The 21,095-nt window shown below is 38.2% G+C and overlaps 1 protein-coding gene across 1 annotated transcript in view; it reads left to right on the forward strand.

Moving 5' to 3' along the window:
- Positions 1–21,095, forward strand: part of znf407 (zinc finger protein 407) — a 394,840-nt gene that overhangs the window by 131,291 nt on the left and 242,454 nt on the right. The window contains exon 4 of the mRNA XM_062980599.1: positions 18,868–18,942. Within this exon, the coding sequence (XP_062836669.1) occupies positions 18,868–18,942 (75 nt within the window). The remainder of the gene's footprint in view (positions 1–18,867; positions 18,943–21,095) is intronic.

Raw genomic sequence — 21,095 nt, forward strand, 5'->3', positions numbered from 1 at the left:
CCCAGCATGGAATTCAATATACTGAAATCTCTTTTATTTATTCACCATATGCTTGTGTATATGTATGTTATAAATCTCTGTGGTTTGAATTTAACCCAGTTCTGATTCATTTTTATCCTTTAACCCAAATACCCCAAAGCAGTTTTGTCCAACCTGTAGCTTATGGGCTGCATGTAGCCTGGCATGCCTATGAATGTGACCCAACACAAAATTGTAAACTTACTTAAAACCTTATGAGATTTTTTGTTTTTTAATTGATAATGTTTATTCAGAAAAACAAAAGTCCGCATAGTTAAAGCAATGGGATTCCCCATAGTAACCTATGGGTGCGAGAGCTGGACCATAAGGAAGGCTGAGCGAAGGAAGATAGATGCTTTTGAACTTTGGTGCTGGAGGAAAATCCTGAGAGTGCCTTGGACCGCAAGAAGATCCAACCAGTCCATCTTCCAAGAAATAATGCCCGGCTGCTCACTGAAGGGAAGGATATTAGAGGCAAAGTTGAAGTACTTTGGCCACATCATGAGAAGACAGGAAAGCTTGGAAAAGATCATGATGCTGGGGAAAATGGAAGGAAAAAGGAAGAGGGGCCAACCAAGGGCAAGATGGATGGACGGTATCCTTGAAGTGACTGGGTTGACCTTGAAGGAACTGGGGGCGGCGACGGCTGACAGGGAACTCTGGCGTGGACTGAGCCATGAGGTCACGAAGAGTCGGAAATGACTGAGTGAATGAAGAAGATTCAGAAAAACTAACCCCAAACCTACAAACAGAACAAACAAGCAAGAATATACAAAAATGGTAAAGATACATTTTCCTATTATAAAAACACTGCTACTACATCCACAAGAACCCCCACCACTAAACATTAACTACACACAAATCTGTAGTACCTAGTAGGCCTGTGTGATCAACAAAAAAATGTTTCAGTACTCATTACTAAATGGGGGGAGGGGGAATTGTTTCTAAAGTGTTTCTAAAATATCATAAGAGGTCAATATCGTAGTAATAATGATATGAAATCCTTGTCATATTTTTGTTATGTAATTGTGCATGTGGGGAAGCTTCTGGGGCTCCTTTCTCCCTCATTTTTAGAGCTACTGGGATGAAACTTACTACAATGATAGAACACATTTCCCACTGTTCCCCCCAGGCCCCACCCTAAACTATGTTTCCCAGAATTCTGCTCACTTCCCACATTAAAGCCTCAATGTAAGTATGGTTTCTGCCTTTCTCTCTCTGGGCCATCCATGTGCTGGAGGGGCTTCTTCCTTATCCGACCATCCAGCCAAGCATCCCTCCCTCCCTCGCTGACCCCTTTGGGGAAAGAGTGGGGCTTCTCCCTCCACTCCAGTCTCACCATCTTCCTCAGGGCCCTTTGCAGGAACTAAACCTAGCCCTTTTGGGAGAGAAGCAGCACCCATGACAGAGACCTGGAGCAATTTACAAGACTTGCATAACTCTTCAGTGTTTCGAAGCTTGTTTTTTGTGTGATTGCTCCGTACATTTCTTGATATCACGTCGTATGTCCAAATCTTATGAAATAGATACGACAAACAAGGCACAAACAAAAATTTCCACAGCCCTAGTACCTAGTTGAAGAGTTTTACACTCTCTGCCTGGTGACTTTGTTTTTCTCAATTTTCTACACCTAATAAGAGAAGAAAAACCAATAATACATCTCTTCCCTATAAGATGATACTCTTCTAATAAAAAAAAAAACCAATAATAGAGGTTTGCCCTATTTTTGGCAGAGAAATGTCATAAATAAGTCCTAATTTTCTTGAAATAGATTAGAATTTCTCCTTAATCACCATCATGAGCTTGTCAATTTTTGCTCATCTAAACATCTTTTTAGCCAGTCTTCTTGTGTTGGGATAGTTGATTCTTTCCATTTTTGAGCATAGGTGATCTTTGCTGTGGTAGTCATATAAAACTATTAGTATTCCATATTTTCTATCAAGTTGATACTCTTAACACCCCAAGCAAATAGAAGTCACGTTTCATCACAGATTTAATTTTAACAATTTCTTCTAGTACCAAATGTATTTGCACCTAGTACTTCCAGGTGTTTTTTTTTTTGTTCATCAGTTATTGTTGGTGTTAGTGTATTTTATGTGTGGCCCAAGACTCTTCTTCCAGTGTGGCCCAGGGAAGCCAAAGGTTTGGACATCTCTACCCTAAAGGCAGCAGATCCCATCTGATCTAGGAAGCTAAACAGAGTCAGTGTACCTGAACTGTAGATTGCCTGTGAATCCTCGGTGCTGTACGTAATATTGTAGAGGAAGGACTTGCAAATCTCCTTTAAAAAACTCTATGGATTGAATGAAGGGAACTATTTTAGATAACTGACCTGAGAAGTCATTAAAATGCATTTTTACTTCTCTAGTTGTATTTTAATCCCAGTTGACCACCCTTATGGAATTTTCTAAAAATAAACTTGACAAGCCTTTGTATTTTATATGCCTTGAAATGGTATAAGTGGTCAACATTTGCTGCTTTCACTCACACAGTGAAATATCTTTGACAAGACCCGACTATCAAGGGAACCTGTTGTATCACCACCTAAATATTGCTGAGACAATGTTTGTCTTGTCTTTGTTCTATGTTAAAAGGCATTGAATGTTTGCCTATATTTGTAATGTGATCCACCCTGAGTCCCCTTCGGGGTGAGAAGGGTGGAATATAAATGCTGTAAATAAATAAATAAATAAATAAATAAATAAATAAATAACAGATCTGGTTACATCCCGTTTGGACTACTGCAACGCTCTCTACGTGGGGTTGCCTCTGAAGACGGCCCGGAAGCTCCAACTAGTACAACGGGCAGCAGCCAGATTAATAACTGGGGCGGCATACAGGGAGCGTACCACCCCCCTGCTAAGCCAGCTCCACTGGCTGCCGATATGCTACCGAGCCCAATTCAAAGTGCTGGTTTTGACCTATAAAGCCCTAAACGGTTCTGGCCTAATCTACTTGTCCGAACGCATCTCCTCCTATGAGCCAGGAAGATCCCTAAGGTCATCTGGTGAGGCCCTGCTGTCGGTCCCACCTTCCTCACAAGCACGGCTGGTGGGAACAAGGGACAGGGCCTTCTCGGTGGTGGCTCCCCGGCTGTGGAACACCCTCCCCAGAGATATACGGCAAGCCCCAACCCTTTTGAGTTTTAGAAAAGCCTTAAAAAACATGGCTATGTGCCCAGGCTTTTAACGAATAAATGATAAAGAAGACCCAGACTGTTATATGGATAAAGTAGGAGGATATTGGACGAACGGATTTTAAGCATATGTTTTATGTTTTATATTTTATACAGTATTTAACTGGTTGTAATACATTTTTATATGTTGTTGTTTTAATGATGTGTTGGCATCGAATTGTTGCCAATTGTAAGCTGCCCTGAGTCCCTTCGGGTGAGAAGGGCAAGATAGAAATATTGGAAATAAATAAAATAAATAATAAACAGATGAGAACCATGCTGAGATCTGTGGTCTCCCCATCACTCATATCAACTGCCAGATTTTCTTAACTGTTTTGAACTAGGTAGTGAGAAGAATGTTGGAGGTAGAGAACCATACCTGATAGAAAAGTGGTTGTATGGACTGGAGAACATTGAATTTGAGTGGGGATACTAAGACACTCCTTTTGCTCTCTGAAAAGGAACCTAACATAGAAAGAAATACAAGAGACAAATGTTTTAAATGAATGAGGAAAACAAATAAAATAGGTTAATAATGGCTGGGTGCTAGAAAGAAATAGGAGATATGTGATTTGCAACTGAAAAGGAAGAACTGAATTGCAGGTGCCACACTCAGCCAAATTATGGTGGTACCTCTAAGTTTAGGACTTAAATATGTTAAGCTTCTTTACAATTATACAAGCTACAGTAAATGTGCCTATTATTTCTGCAAGCATGTATTCTCCCCCATGAATTGGACCTGTAAACACCGACATTGTGGGAACTCTTATGTACAGCACATCTCAAAATGGAGCACATTGTGCTTAGCTGGAGGCAATCTGCAGACTAGAAAGGAAGTAGTGGTTACAGTAATAGATGTTATATTAGGTATGCAAAAAAGGGGAGGGAATGATAGTTACATTTTAAAGCAGATTTTCCAAATGAAGTTTAATGACTTACAGCATTGCATGAATTTGTCAAAACTGATCAGCTGGATTGCTGCACAATGAATACTGAAAATGTTCTGGTTTTTAGGCTTATAATCGCCTTCAGGCATTCAAAAAATCAAAATGTTGTTTGATGGTTTCAGAATGTTAATGAAATTATTATTAATAGCTCATATATTAATCTTAATGGCAATATGTAAATACAGGCTAACGAAAAGCTGTGTTGACACCTGAAAGATGATTTTACCCACTGGAAAGAAACCTTGGATTAAACTTCAGGCATCAAGCACCAAACTTACTTACAAATCCTTACAAAATGAAAATGTTCATGATTCATATTGAAACATTGTAAACCCTAGATTCAACCTCTTTGCTAGAATAAAATTTCAATTAATATTTATGAAAGTTTTTGTTCAGTACTTTAATGCTAGACTATTGCCAATAATTTGAATAAGAGCTGTTGTTTAATCAGGATAGTACAGTAACATCTTTATTGTCAAATAACTAGACTTCTTCCAAACCTTGTTTGCCATTGGGAACACAATGGGCTATAGAATTTAAAGCACTCGCTGAAATTTTCATTAAAATCAGTATCACTGAAAATGTAAAACACAGGTGACAAACTTTAATGTATGTGTTGAACTATACTGTTTTGCTGATGCGTAATGTTTCAAGCTAGTTTGTAAGTGGAAAGTGAATTTCTCTGTTGCCAGGATGTGTGAAATGCGTACAGGAGACATTTAGGTTATTATCATAATTTTTACCATTCAAAAGCGTTATTTTACCAAGATGATTGTACCATTCTGGGGTCGGGGTGGGGGAGAAGGGGAAGAGTTTATGTTAGCTATGAGGATTTCATGGCATTTTACCTATTGAGGGCCCTGTAGAGAGTGAAAGGTATATCGCACTTGCTTCTCGAGTCAAGTGACAGACAATCGCAGCTTCCGTGTCACAGTGTTATCATCTTGCTTTAGCTAGAAGCACTCCCCGAAGCCTGTCTAGGTTGCATAGTCCTAGATGAGGTCTTCATGGGTGCTGACCATAAAAAGTTCATCAAAGTAATGAGGCGAGGCGAGAGCTTGGCGCTCATGGGCAGAGCTCAGCACCAAGGAGTGTGAACTGGCTCCAGCTGTGACAATAAAACAGCAGGTGGCTGCTGTCATTAGGGGTGGCAGATGAGGCAAGGGACTAACATTCAGCCCAAAAACCCCTCATTTGTTAGCCATCGCCACTCTACCATGCAAAATAGTTTCCATCTCAGTCAATTTTACTTTGCAAAATATTACACAGGCGCCGTATGAAAATTAGAGCCTAGGGTTTGCAGGTTTCTTTTCAACTTATTATTACAAAGCTCTATACTATCACACTATGCAGTGGGTTTGTGTGTGGGGTGTTTTCCCCCCGCCCCTTTTGGAACAATTTAAACAGTCTTGCACTAATGTTATAATGTGGCATTTTTATTCAGGCATGCATCGGTGGCTAAATGTTTTCGCACATTTTCTTTAGGCTTTGTAATTTATTTGTTAAATCTAGCCCCTCTCCATTATTGTTTCCCACTTCACATTTGCTGCCGGTTGGACAAATATAACAGTGATAATACTCTGGCTGTATTGTTTATAGGAAGTACACTCTTACCAAACTGCCATTGGCCTTGATTTCTCCTGCACAAATCATTGTGAAAATTCAGGATTGATGGTGGCTTAGTATATCTGGCTTTCTGTCAGATCTGTTTGCCTACATTGGACTGCTTATATTTCATGTTGTCCTGGAGTTCATCCACACTACATACCTATAGCACTTTGGTATCATTTTTAATATGATACTTCCTTCCTATGGCCTCCTGACATTAGATCTTCTGCCAGAAAACTAATATTGTAGTCCAAGGGGGTAAAGTAGACCTGTCTAGCCGGGAATTCGTTTACACTATCAAAACTACAAATCCCAGAAAACCATTAAATAAGACCATGGTTGTTAAAATGCTCTAGGACTGTTATAATTATGGAGTGTGACTCCATGAAAGCTTGTACAAATTAAGATGTGTTACTCTTTTAGGGACTTTTTTCTTTTCTTTTGCTACAACAGACTAATATAGTTACCCCTCTGAAAAGTCTTATTTGAATGAGAGGCTACTGGGGAATTCTTCAATTGGGGCTAGGAAATAATTGTTCCTAAATAATTTGCGGAGTCACTTTCATTCAGAATTGATAGTCCGGAGCTGGATGGACTAGAGGCCTGACCATATAAGGAAGCTTTCTATGCAGTTAAACTGAAACTCTTCCTTATGACATACCTTGTCCAAAATATACAGCTGAGTGCCGAGCAGAGTGCAGAGCGCCTCTTACTAGGCATTCGGCACACAGTGCTCAGCTGCAAGCCCTGGCAGTCACAGGCTCTTTGGGCCTGCAGGCCACACACACTCTCAAAGAGCCTGCGACTGCCAGAGCTTGTAGCCAAACATCAAGCCCCAAGTGTCTAGTAAGAAGCACTCTGTGCTTCACTCAGCGCTCAGCTGCAAGCCCTGGCAGTCATGGGTGCTTTGGGCCTGTAGGCCAAACATACACTATCTTAAAGAGAGTCTCTTTCCAAATTACTGTGTGTTTAAAAGTACAGGGGGGCCTTGCTACCCATTTAAAAAGTTAATGGAGTCTGAAGAAGAGCCAAGGGTTGCAAAAACAGCATCATTGAGCCACAGACTGCATTTTGCCTATTTGGATTCAGAGACAGGGGTTTATCCCATCTAACAACTCAAATGAATGCTGGAGAGAGCCTGAGGATCAGTAAAATGATGAGACCCTCTAGCTCTAAAACTGAGGGGAAGGGGAGCGTGGGAAGCCCTTCCATGTTGGCCAATGGGATGAAAATGTTTGTTCATTCGGATGAAAGAATGGAACAGCTTATTCAGAAAAGCCCAGTTTTCGGAAGCAGCACTTGAAAACAAAAACAGGGCCATACATATGAAACAAACAGACATGGATAGCGATTCTTTACAAAAACACAAGACTACTTACTTGTGTTCTATTTATCCTATGGGTCTACTCATTTTTAGGCAAATCCTTCTTTAGTTGTTTTGCAAAGATCTGTGTGATGTGACATACAGGTGAAGAACAGCAGAATATGGAATGAAAGAAAGATGTGGATGGTGTAGGTATTTAATTTGATTTCTTAAGTTTTAGTTATTGTAGTATGGAGAGTTTTTGAAATATTTTTGGTACTTGAGTGCATTTAGGTTATGGTTTTGTTATAGCACAGCTGTTTGGTGAATTGTAAACATTCTGTATGCTCTGAAGGATCATTATGGGTATTGCTAACAAAGAACCATGCTCTCAGGTACTGTCATGTTTTTCGAGGTTGATGTTAATCCGTTTTTGAAGCAAGGCATTCTGTAAAATTTAAGCCTAAGGTTGCATTTCACAACTTATGAAAAACAAATTCTTTGTTGTGGTAAGTTGAGAGGTGATAGCAAGGATGGAGAAAGCACTGGGATTTTTGAAGTACCTTTTGCAGCTGTTAGATTACCAAACACTTGCTAAAGGTGATTGTGTACAGATGTATGGCAGGCAATAAAATAGATAATTAGAAGTTTAATTACATAGTTATATAGCATACTACTGAAACAATACTTGTTAACTGCGCTGAATATGGGAGCAAAAACGGGAAATGATGTTAGTTTTGTCATATATTTTGGATATATTTTTTGTAAATATTCAACTGTTTTCTTTTTATGCACTAAGTAGAAAAGAACAAATATAGTACCAAATGTAATACATTGTGTTAAAGTGGCAGTGAGAAAACATCTTAACACGATGCTATGCCCAGTCTGACACTTACATCACCCTGAATATGAAAACATCTTTTTGTATTATGATGGTTTCTCATCAGTTATGGTTTAATACACGAGTAACCCAGTCGGGTGAGTGAGTGAGCGAGGGACGGAGGGTGGGCTCGCTCTCTTGCTCCTCCGCCAGGCCGGGCGTCGGTGTTGCCAGCCCCAGTGTGGCGAAGGAGCCGAGGCATGGGCAGGTGAAGGAGGAGGGCCCCAAAAGTCCTCGCTCACCCGCTCACTGACTGGCTCCTCCGCCATGCTGGGCGCTGGGGCTGCCAGCCCCAGCATGGCGAGGGAGCCGAGGCATGGGCGGGTGGGTGAAGGAGGGGGGCTCCAAAAGTCCTCCTCGCTCACCTGCTCGCTGGCTGGCTCCTCCAACATGCTGGGCGCCGGTGCTGCCAGCCCCAGTATGGCGAGGGAGCTGAGGCATGGGCAGGCAGGTGAAGGAGGAGGGCCCCAAAGTTCCTCCTCGCTCACCCAGTCGCTGGCTGGCTAGGTGCCCCGTGCATGTTGCTAGGTAGATAGCAAGCTATCTATCAACACACACAGGGCACCTCTCAAGGGGAAAGCGCCCCGTGCGTGTTGCTAGGTAGCTTGCTATCTACCTAGCAACACGCACGGGGCACTTAGCCAGCCAGCCAGCAGGCCCAAACACCCGCTGAAGGGATAATTTTCCTCTCCCTTCAGTGGGCGCTTGGACCCAGGGAAGCGCGAAGCCTGCCGCTTCCTGCTTCCCTGGGTCCAAGTGCCTGCCAAAGGGGGAGGAAACTTTTCCCTTCGGCCGAGCGCCTGGGCCTGGTAATTCGAGTTATCCGGGTAAACCGAGATGAGGTCCGCCCGTTTAACTCAAATTACAGAGGTTCTACTGTATATCCAAATAGGAAATTATGAATTGTTTAAACTGGCTTGTTAGAACTAGTCAGGATTATGTCTGATTTTCAAATCTAATTATTCATCTTAAATTTGAGTCTCTTGCAGGTCAATATATTAATAAGAAATATTGCTCCAATTCTCCCCAACAATGATCTGTTTTTAGAATCAAGTCTAATAGGCTAGGAGACACAGGTTTTCCTTTTCTCCTATAGAAATTGACTCTAGGTTTTTCTGGCAGCCTAATTTAACTGAGTAATCTCCTGGGAACATCTTTGCTCAACAGGATCAAAGACTTTATCTTCCTTTGACTGTTGGCAAGGTGAAAGCTGATCTCAACATGAATTCCAAGTCCTGTGTTTCCTTAAACTATGTTGTGTTTTCGGTTTTGAGCTGATCTGTTTCACTGGTCATTAATTTTAGATAGTCTATTCGTTGGGTGGCATTTTCCCATGAAATATATTGCGATCTCTTCCCTCTGATAATGATATACCATAAAATTCTACTTCATTCACCTGAGATGCAGTCTCTGATGACTGCATTAAAACAAGATTGGAATTGTGTGCAAAGTTTGGAAGTCTTACAGTAAATCAAGTAGTGAGTGTCTGTTTCTGTAATAAAACAGCCTCTATGATGTTTCTTCTTTTCTGTCTCAGCCTATGTTAGGGATCATCTAGGACCTTAAGGTTCAGGCTCAGATATCCTGAGCCACCAGGACAGCTGGGCTAAAAATGATTGCTGAAGGAAATTCATGGACTAACACTACAGATTAGATTATCCTTACACTGTTAGCTGTTTGCTACGGCTTCCTGTAATTCCATGAGTAGACAGCAATATGCTCCTGAGATAAATCTTTGTCACAGAATCATAGGGCTGGATGAGACCACAAGCACAATCCAGTTCAACCCACTACCATGCAGGAAGACTCAGTCAAAGGGCTTCCAACAGATGACCATTCAGCCTCTGTTTAAAAACCTCCAAAGAAGAATACCCCACTACCCTGTTTCCCCGAAAATAAGACATCCCCTGAAAGTATGACCTAGCAAAGTTTGTGTTTGGAAGCATGCCCCCCAAACAGAACACCAGAGCATGCAGGATCGGCAAATGTACGTACCATAGATTGTTATACTTGGAAATAATGGAAGTTACAAGAAATTGTGGATAGGATTCACAGTTTGTTTGATAATGCTTGTTTGTGATGATTACTACTTTACAGTATATAATAAATGTTCATTTTTTGTTCAACAATAAATGTGAATTCTTCTTCATGGAAAAATAAGACATCTCCTGAAAATAAGACCTAGTGCATCTTTGGGAACAAAAATTAATATAAAACACATGTCTTATTTTTGGGGAAATACGGTATACTCCAACACACTGTCAAACATCATCTACCATTAGAAACTTCTTCCTAATATGTTGGTGGAATCTCTGTTCCTATAGTTTGAATGAACTGCTCTCTGACCTAATCTATGGAACAGCAGACAAACTGACTCCCTCCTCAATGTGACATCATACAAAACATACTCAGCTCCCTAAATGACTCCTCTAAACTGATTACCATTTTGGTTGTGCTCCTCTGGACACTTAGATGACGCTACCCCCCCCCCCCTCCAAGGGATAAGGTTCCTATTCTGGATCTGCATGAGGACACAGGTTTTCAGGTTTTCAGGTGGTCATGACAAGGGTTTGCTTAGCACACCTTCCTCTTGACACATTTCTCCTTTCAAGTCTCAAAAATGCACACTTGACACAAGTTTGGCTGTTGCATTTTGTACTAGATACAACTTCTAAATACTTTTAAAGAGCAAACCCATGTAGAGCACATGATAGTTGTCTAACTGGGAGGTAAATAAGGCATGAACAATTGTGACCAGGTCTGCCTTCCCCAAGAAAGGCACAACTAGTACACCATCTGCAGTTTGACAAAGGCATTCTTGGACTTTTCAACACCATGATTTTTCAGGAGTAGTGCTGAAAGAGTACCCAAAAATTATGAACCTGATCTTTCAGAGAGAGTGCAACCTCATCCAAAACAAGAAGCAATTACAATCCCTGGTTGATTTTTCTACTGACTTGCCTAGATTAAGTCTTAGTCTTTTCTAGCCCTTTATCCAGACAATTCAATACTATCACAGGCTCATTGGCATCAGTTTCAAAGGAAATATAGATTTCTGTATCATCAGTATACAGATGACAGCCATCCTCAAAGCTCTGAGTGACCTCTCCTATAGGATACATGTAGCTGTTAAAAACATAGGATGAATTATTGACCCCTATGGAACCCCACAGGCGAATGGGCAAAAGGCAGAACAACAGCCCATCAAGAATGGAAAGCAAAGCAATGCCCCAAATCCTATATCAGCTAAACAACCCAGAAAGATGGTTGATAGTATTAAATGGCACTGAAAGATCCAGGAGGAGCAACAGGGATGTCATGCCTCTATCCAATTTGCACTGTAGCTAGTTCACCAAGTTGACCAAAGTTGTTACTGTCCCATAACATCCCTAAACCCACATTGGAATGGATCCAGATAATCTACTGCTGCCACTTGATCTAGGGCCTTATCTCGAAGAGATGGGGAAATTAAATTTATCTGATAGTTGCCTAGGGAGGTGTGGTCCAATGAAGGGTTTTTTTTTTCAACAAATGTTTCACAATTGCTTCTTTCATGATCTTGGAGCATAGCTCTCTTTCAAAAGAAGGTTTAATAACCTCCACTGCATCTAACAGGCAAGTGGCTGGCCTCCAAGCAACTAGTCCACATCATGTTGAACAAACTGAAACTCATCCATCAACATTTGACAGGCATGTGCTTCTGTTACCTCCCAATGCTCTACCCCTAATATAAAGAATGTAACTACCTGGAACAGATGTGCTGGATGAGATTGAGCTGATATAAGAAGAGTTAATGAATAATACTTTTTTGCTGCCCTCACTGCTGCAAAGTAGGTCCTAAAGTGGGCCTTAACCCATGCATGGACAGAGTTATCCTGGTTGTTTTTCCATTATCATTCTAAGCATTTCATTGTCCTGAGCTCCTCAGAAAACCAAGAAGCCAGCTCCTTCCTGCCTGAATCAGTCCATTAACATCTGATTGAGGGTGCCAGAATATTTCTGGATGCATTTAAATATTTCATTTAACATATATGGCTATAAAAGGAGGTTGAAAAGCAGAATTACTAGAACACAATGTTTTAGTCAGCTTCTTGGCCCATAATGAGAACTAATATGATAATTGAAGTTTACTGTCCTTATTTCTGAACCCCCAGCCCCCATGACTTATCTTCCCCTTATTCAGACTCTGGTAAATTTACTAAATCGAGTAATCTCTTCTAAATATCAGCATCCTGTCTTTTCATCCACAAAGATATGCCTAAGGTAGCTAGTAAGAATGTAATGTTAGATGTGTACAATTAAATAAAAACTTGCTTATAATATAGCACAAGCTTCAGAGTTAAATTAGAATTAAAATTAAAGAATCAGCCAGCTCATAAGCCCATAAAATGTTGGTATGTTGTCTAGAGCCTGATTTGAAAGTAATAAATCTGATTCTTTGAGGAAGTGTGTTCCAAAGTTTTGGCCATATAAAAGAGACGTCTCTGCCCACAAACTTCCTGCTAAAGCTTGCCTAATAACAGCTTGCTTCCTTATTTAAATCAATTGTTCGATTCATGAAATAATTTATAATAAGGTTGTTAAGCTTGCATGATTGTTTATTCAGAGACTGAGACATTGAAATATCTCCTTCCTGAAGAAAGATGAAGAGAGAAACAGTTCGAGACCATCCCTTCCATTAGACATAAGCCTAATAATTCTCTTACATCTTGAACAGCACATATTGATGTCACAGACATCGCAATGGAAGCATTTTGAGAGGCAGTCCCCCTTTTTTGAATGATAGATATAGGAATATGCAGGAAGAGCACGCTGATTGATTGATAGTGAGCAACTCATCCATAATGATCTGTCTGATATAGACAGTAAATTATTCTGAAGATTGATGCAGGTCATTGAGCAGCACATCAACAAACCTGTTGTCCATCATTCTACTGAAATGGAGTCTGGGACACTGACAGATACTCCACATAAGTCTACACAGTGCAGGAAAGGTACATAGGGGTCCCTTTAATTTTTCTACATCCAAGATGTTGCCGCCTGCTATTTTATTCCAATTTTCACTTGACCTAACTTCTTCCCAGAAACCAAAGAAAACTGAATTTATTAAATATCACCTTTATGAAATTTAAAAATAATTTTAAAAACCTGCTCATAAGAATAAAGTTCAACTCGATAAAAATTCTGTAAAGTTTAACTGTGTTCTAAATCTATCTATTTGAAAGCTAATACCATTACATTTGTTGTATCGTATTTCCAGATCAGTATGCTTTTGGTTGTAGTTGGCTTTTTAAAAGACCACTTTCTATCTATGTTTAATTATTCCAGAGTGAAAAATCAATTTTAGGACACATGTCAGAGTCATCATCTGTACGTCACAGAGTAACATAGACACTAACATATATCAGTTAATTTTACATCACACTTTTGTGTATGTGAATGAAGGATGGGATGAGTAATGTATTTTAATTGCAGAAATTTATAGGATGATTTCACTATAAATCTGGATTAGAATCACTATTCCACCATTTAAATACTGTTATTGAAAATATTAGATAAGATTATGGTCATGATAAAAACATTGTCATCATATCTATTTCCTCCTCCTCTTTTTTCCTTTCCCTAATTGAAATACTTTAATTTCTTTAAGCATGGAAAAGTTTTTGAAAATGGTGAAGTAAAAATCCCAAGAGACATTAAATTTTAAACAAATAAACTATTAGAACATAATATACCAGACAAAACTGTAGTTGAGTAAAAAAAAGTTTGGGTTTTTAGATATGGAAATCTCTTGGAACAGCTGAATCAAAAAAAGAGATAGGAAAAGTTATGTAATATTGGAACCTAAAAATTGAGATACGTTGCCTCTGGGAAAATAAAACAATTGTGATTCCTGTAGTCATAGATGCTCTGGCAGAAATTCCAAACAGTTAAATAATACTGTAGAAAGAACCACAATAACATAAATGATGGCACTGTTTGGATAATTCCACATAATTTGATGATAATCTTACTGATTTTGTGAGTCTTGAGTTGAATCCAAATCATTGCTAACCCAAGTTGGCAACATCTACTGGATTATGAAACTAAGAACTAACAATTTCCCTAACTTAAAATGAATTGTAGGTCACTTGCGTCAAGTAATCACCTAAATTGTTATAAGAAGAAAGTTGTTGTATTCCTATATTGTTGTAAAAAAAAAACCCAATGTGTGTAGGATGAGCTTTCAAGCCTGGGTCTATTTGATTAAATTCAACTTAGCATCTAATAAGAGAAACCTAGGCCTTGTCTACACCTGTCACAAAACCCAAAGTGACCCAGAAGTTCCTCCTGACTGTTTCATGATATCCAGGAACTTCCGGTTCTTAACATGGGGTAAACAAGGTTGAACGGGTTTAGTCCTATGCTAAGGAAAGTTGAGGAATGCTCTGGAGTTTTGGCACTGCAGATGGGAGAGCTCCTGGCTGTTATGGGTGCCACATGCTGACATCAGCAAAGGTACTTGTGTGATCAGGGAGCAGGAGGGAAGGTTGCATTATATTGTTTGTCCACAATAACGACTACAAATAAAATAGTGGTAGCCCATTGAATATTAATCTTGCTCAACATGATAGAATCTTAGATATATAGTGGTTGTTTTGGACACACTTGGTCCTCTTCCCCATCCCTATCCCACTATCCTCTTGTCTAAATGCATGAATGTTTAAGATCTAATGACAAAAAGTTTCCAATTGGAAACTATGTTGGAAATATATTAAAATGTACTATCACAGAAAGCCACCCTCCTCAAATTCATGCAGAAATTCAGGTAGTGATTCTCCAGATTTGCTTACTTCACAGGTTTGCTCTCATTTATACTTGTCATGGAAAGGCAGGGATATGCTATATTCTTCTGTATTACCTATTCAGACTCCATCTGTTGACAAGCTGCTAAACATATAAGCTTCAGAGCAAACTTCCATATGTTCATTAAATGGTCTTCAGTTTTGAAGACCCCCCAGGATTAGAATTGGTAAACACTATCCAATAATTTTGTTAAATTTAGTTCATTAGGTTACTACCTAAAGTTTATGAACTCTCTTTCCGTGTTCAATATTTGGGTAAGCAGTGGTGTTTGCACACATGACTTACTAACTTTTCCTGTTAAAGCTATGAGTCAACAAACAGGTTTTCCAAATAATTTTTCCTTCCTCCTTTTAAGAGCCGGAGGTGATCAAGGACTTACAGTATCTCATGAACGTAGCAAATTGGCACTGAAGCAGGACCCTCACTTTTGGTGATACAGTAGCTCCTATCATTGGGTGTCCACTGTCTGCTTGCTACCTCTCCGCTATGAACAAAATCCTTCTATTGATGGAAAAACCTTTCAATCCTGCTATGATGAGCCCATTCACTATGCCGGCATGCTATCAGTGAAGTGATAGCAGGTAGTCAGGCTAGATGAATAAGTTGTATATGAAACATAAATACATTTCATGTTTAGATTTGTGTCACATCTCCAAAATATCTCATTATCTATGTACATGCAGATACAAGTATTTCACAATTTGAAAAATCCACAACATTTCTGATGTCAAGCATATTGAATAAAGTATACCCAACCCATACAATTGTCTATTATACATAATGTACTCTTCTATTGTTGTGCCATAGGAGAAGGGGTAAAACCTCAAGCACCTAGGAAAATATGAATATAAACAAGGAAAACTATATTGTTTATATGTAATGGTAAAAAACTCAACAATTACCCAATATTTAATAATGGCACTTTATAGTTATTTCCTGCTTTTGTGGAAGATCTCCTCTTTTGTATTTCTGTATTACAGAAAGGTCTGTCATATAGAGATAATTGGTAATGCCTCCTAAGACTGATTCTAGGTCCCTCAAACTATTTCTTCATTTATTTATTTTTGAAGCCATCCCATAGTCCAGAGTGGCTGCATCCCTTTTAAATGCTATTAAAATACAGACAAACAAGCTCAGCATTGAAAATTGTTAAGTTTGAAGGAGACAATAGTTCAGTTTTGTACCTCCAAAAGAACAAGGTTTCTATGGCTGAGGTTGCATCATAATATTTTGTAATAGCTTTATTTTTTCTGCCAACATTTTAGTAAGAAAAAAGTCAGGAAAAAAAGCACTATCTAGTTTCAAGTTATGACAGAGAATCCAGTTGTTGGTGAGTGATTAGTTGTGTACAAGAAAGAGTATAAGAAGACAATGAAAAATAGGAAAACTGTTGAAACTTGAACAAATGTGGAAACAGGTTTCATTTACACGCATCATACTTTTTGTTATCATTTTTTAGATAGAGATATTTCACTTTCCATAAGCTATGCTATAAAGGGATAATAGGGTTCAGCTATCTCAAAAATATCTGGAATACTCAAGAACAGGTATTGCCTTATTTTTAATTAGATTGTGCAATTGACATGGTATTGTTCAGTATACAAATAAATTCAGACATATTGCCTTCTGGATTATAAAATCCGTATTATTCATTTCCTAATTTTGTCTTTCTCTAAGAAAACTAACTCAAGGAAGGATGCTTCTGAGTTACAAAACAAGAGCTTTCTTAATTTCAAATGTGTTGGGCATGCTCACAACAAGACGGTTCTGCGTTTTGCCCTAAAGCAATGGCAGTAAATTTGGAATGCCCTGTACTCTTATTAGGACTGAAGAGTTTATGTCACTACAGTCATTTTCTTTATGAACAGTAATTCTAGTGACACTTGCATAGTCACCATGAAGATACTGCAATAGATTATTCTGAATTCTAGATGCTATGTTGTCCATATGTATCACTCAAATGTGAAAAAAACAAGAATAAGTGGTATTCTAATGTATTTCTTTTTATAAAAATAATGAAGTCGCTATCATTTTAAAGATACAGAGTTATATCCCTACTCCCTGAAGGCTACACAAAATAGAGATTTACTGTAATAATGTGAATATGCCCAAAGTAGATCAGACGTGGAGATTAGATATTACCATATATGTAATAGGAAAGTACTGTTTCTTGGCTTTTGTGGCTCATATATGCCTTAATGCTACAGTATTTCACAGTCTTTGCACTGTCCATTAGTGGAAGCATGTCCAAATGAATTCAGCATTTAATGTTAAAAATCTTATAATATGCCAGCTTGATTTGTAGCCCGTCATATCATGGAATGCTAATTAAAATCATATTTTTGCATATGTCATGCCTTTCATGTACATATGCAAATAGACTTCCAGTGCCTTTCAGCTATTAGTAATTAACTTTATGAAGGACAGCTGTAATACATAATTAACAAAAATGTTTGCAAGCCCTTTTCACACTGAAAGTAAGAGCAGTAATTTCTTTCTTTTTTTGTTGTGTGTGTATGTGTTTGGTTTTGGTTATCAAGGATGCCATTTTAGTTTGAAGCTCCTGCCTAGTATCTATATTGTGGAAATATTCATACGACATAATTAAATGAATGTAGAGGAATGATCCTTGGATAGATTTAGTAATAGGTAATATAAAGAGAATAATTGCTAACTAGTAAATGTATGGGCCTCTACCATTAAAACAGATAAAGTGCTTTGCATTTAATATAAGGTATAATGTTAGTTATAACTTTTTCTTTTCTTTTAAATGACCAGGTCTGTGCCGTCAATGAATGATTAAAAGTAGCTGATCCCACCCCACTTTGTTCCACAGCAACAATTAGGCCTTCTCCAGAAGATTTGATCTTTTTGAAAAGAATAAACAGGATAACTCTGAAATTATATGAAATAAAAGTGGCTTAAATGCCAAAGTTATCCATGAGTGTCAGGCTCCCAGTGAAATAAGTCTCTTTTATACATTCCTCCCACTCTGTACAGCCTCTCAGCATGTAAGCACAGCCAAAATTGGCATTTTTGCATTGTCTGTCTTCCCACATGGGCCTCACCTTGCATGTGCTAAAGCAGGCTTGCATTCCTCAAATTTGTGACATGGGTGCATCTCCTACTCCCAATGACTTGATGTCATGTCTGTGCAATAGCAGCAAGGGAGAAAGGTTAAAAACAGGACACCTTTTGTCCTACACTTGTTCTCTATATCTTGTAGGACTGCAGCTCATCTTAATTTTCGTCAGAATAGGCAATGGTCAGCCATAATAGAAATTGCAGCCCAACAATATCTGAATGACCATAAATTCCTCATCCCTTTGCTTTAAGCTAATTCTGGAACACATAGGATATTGAATAGGATATCACCCCTAATGTTTCTTACAAATATTTATTTTTGTGCATTTATATTTTAAAAGTTTACATAGTCACAATTTTACAACATCATATGGTTGCTTTCCAGAGTCAGTGGTGTCACTAGGGTTTGGTGTCATCCAGTGTGAAAACTCATGTTGTCACCCATGGAGTTCCTCCTGTATTAGACTAGACCACAATGCTGTAACTGAAATACCAGAGAGTTTGACAAAATCAGTTACTACAAAAAAAATGTAGCAGCAACGGAAACAACAGGGCATGCTAGAATCATGGGTTGATGAAATACATGATTCAAAGCATCAGTAGAATTAGATAATGATGGCAACTCTTGTTGAAGAGCATGTACATTGTAAGGTTCAAAGGATACATTAGCATAGGATTTTAGCCTTGTAGGTATATTAAAACATTACATGTAAGTTGGGATTGTGAAAAATGTTTTGTGGTTATATCTAATCAGGGGATTTTGTAATATATATAAAAAACTTTCTGATGAAACACTGCACAAACATTTTATAGGCAGTCATTTTGTTGTCATCTTCAATGATGGAGTCACCTGTTGCGGTTCACACAACCAACCCCCCTCCCCAACATGCCAAGAGTGTAGGTTTTACCGTCACAAAATTTCTGTCCTTGGGATTACTTATTTTGAATTTTTATTTCATTTTTGTAAAGCTGGAAAGATTCAACAAAATTTAATTCTCCTTTTCAGGATGGCGTTTGTAATGAAGAAGCATTTAAATACTCATTTGCTGGGGAAACATGGAGTTGGTACACCAAAAGAAAGGTAAAATATGGTACAACTGTTTTGCAACTCTGCTGTTATATCGATAAAGCTAATGCTGCTTTGAAAATGTTATGCCCAAAAACTGTATCCATTTTTTGTTTTGCATATAAAGAAACCGGGACGTGGAAGAAGTGAATGCTTTTAATATGCTCTGTTCTGTTCTTGTTTTTCACTTATTCACACTTATTCACACATCTGCAACCTCTCCGGATATGAAATATATACAAGTAGGGATGAGGGATAGAGGAAATGGTGATCCTTCTTCATGATATCATGTATACTGGGACAAGTCTGTGGACTAGCCTAGGGTGACCAGCCCAATAGGTCTATAGGACAAGAATGGTTGTACTCAACTGTTATCCTCAGTGAATTGATGCGTATATCCCAAGAATATATGTATAAAGTCAGTTACAAGATTAATTTTGTTTGATTTTTTTTACATCTAGGATTTGGGAGATTTTTTTGGTGGGGCATTTTACACAGAAAATACCCAGAATGCTTATATTGTACATATGGTTACAAATATTGTTAAAATTGGATGAGATTGGTCTGTTCTTGATTCTTCTAGTTTACTCTGTCCATAATTTTTTCCCTTGGTTTGCAGTTTCCTAGTTGATCTCTGGAAGCTTTTAAAGATTTAGTGTTTTGTTGAGTATATTCCTTCACTATTCTGTGACCATTGTTATAAAAATCACTTCTCATGCCACAATTTTCACATATAGAAGTGCTTTCACTCTCAGAATCTCTTTTGTTTCCCTTGGAGTACAGTAGAATAATTTTCATCATTAATGACTGGTTCTCTCAGGAGAGTTCCCATCTTTTCTCTTAAATTTTGTTTTGTCATTAATTGTCATTAGAGTTTTTATTTTAAAAAATAATTTTGAAAGAAACAATACATGAATATCAGCTAGAAGAATTTTTAAATAAACACCTTTCTTTGTTTCAAAGAAACAATATGGGCATTGAAATACATTGGTTTTCTCCCTAAGTGATATTTTGTGTTGGGTGATAAGACTGTTTTTGTTTTTTCCCCATATTTTCATCACAAAACAATACCATCTCTTTAAAAACTGTGTGAAATGTGGCAGTACCCGAGTATTGCAGATGTCTTTTCTTAGAGAATTACACAGTACAGAAGTGTATGCTATTTGCCAGGATTTCACAGTGGAAGTGAAAAATGTTAGGTCAGAGACTTGATACAAGAAGTTGCTCTGGTGAATTTTCAGAAAATATTGCTGGTTCTTCAACAGTCTAAGCCTTTTTAGTTTCCCCAAACTCATCTGTTCAGCAGGTAGTCGGCTGCATGGGTTTCAACTTTGTTCTTCATTCTTATTCTTCAAATAGGCTTCTGTATATATTCACCACAACCTCCTATTCCATTGTACAATTACTGATTTAAAAAGTATGGTCCCAGTAGCTGAAAAGCAGAGTAATATATGGAACTGACTTATATGAAATGGGCTGAAACACACAACAACAAAGCATTCTCCTAACAATCATTAAGAATGGTTTTAAGATAGGAATAATATGTGAATCAGAGGTGTTCAGTTGAAATTTCCATTAATCCTCACCATTTTGACTTGTGAAACTTCTATTCTTCCTCTTCTGCTGCCCCGCCTCCTCCTCCTCCTCCTTTGGGGGGAGGGGGATTGTGTGTTTTAAAATGCATTTTAATTGTATTTATCATATTTAACTGTATTTTAACCTAAAACACACTGTACTATTTAATTGTTTTTTCATGTTTGTTTTCGCTTTCTTTTAAACTGATCAGTGTGTGATTGTTAGCCGCCTTGAGTATCCTCAGGGAGAAAGGCGGGGTTTAAATAAGGTAAATAATAATAATATTATAATTTACAACCTTCCCTTCTCTAAATAATGAAACCCAAGAAGGCTAACTGGATATTTAAAACAATACAGATTAGATCTATGCAAAATGCTCAATCAATTATAAATATAAAAGTTATTTTAAAAGCAATTCAACACTGTATAAAGTTAAAACTTGAAGCATGAAAAAAATGGTCCTTCATTTCATATAGTCCTTCATTTCACCACACAGTGAAAATGACAGGCCTTTCTTTAAATATATTCCTGGCCTTGTTTCCCATTTAGGATCATGAATGAGGAGATTATAAACATAGGAGCTTTATTTCTGC

This window comes from Anolis carolinensis, chromosome 4, assembly GCF_035594765.1.
Source record: "Anolis carolinensis isolate JA03-04 chromosome 4, rAnoCar3.1.pri, whole genome shotgun sequence".
Classification (NCBI taxonomy): Eukaryota; Metazoa; Chordata; class Lepidosauria; order Squamata; family Dactyloidae; genus Anolis; species Anolis carolinensis.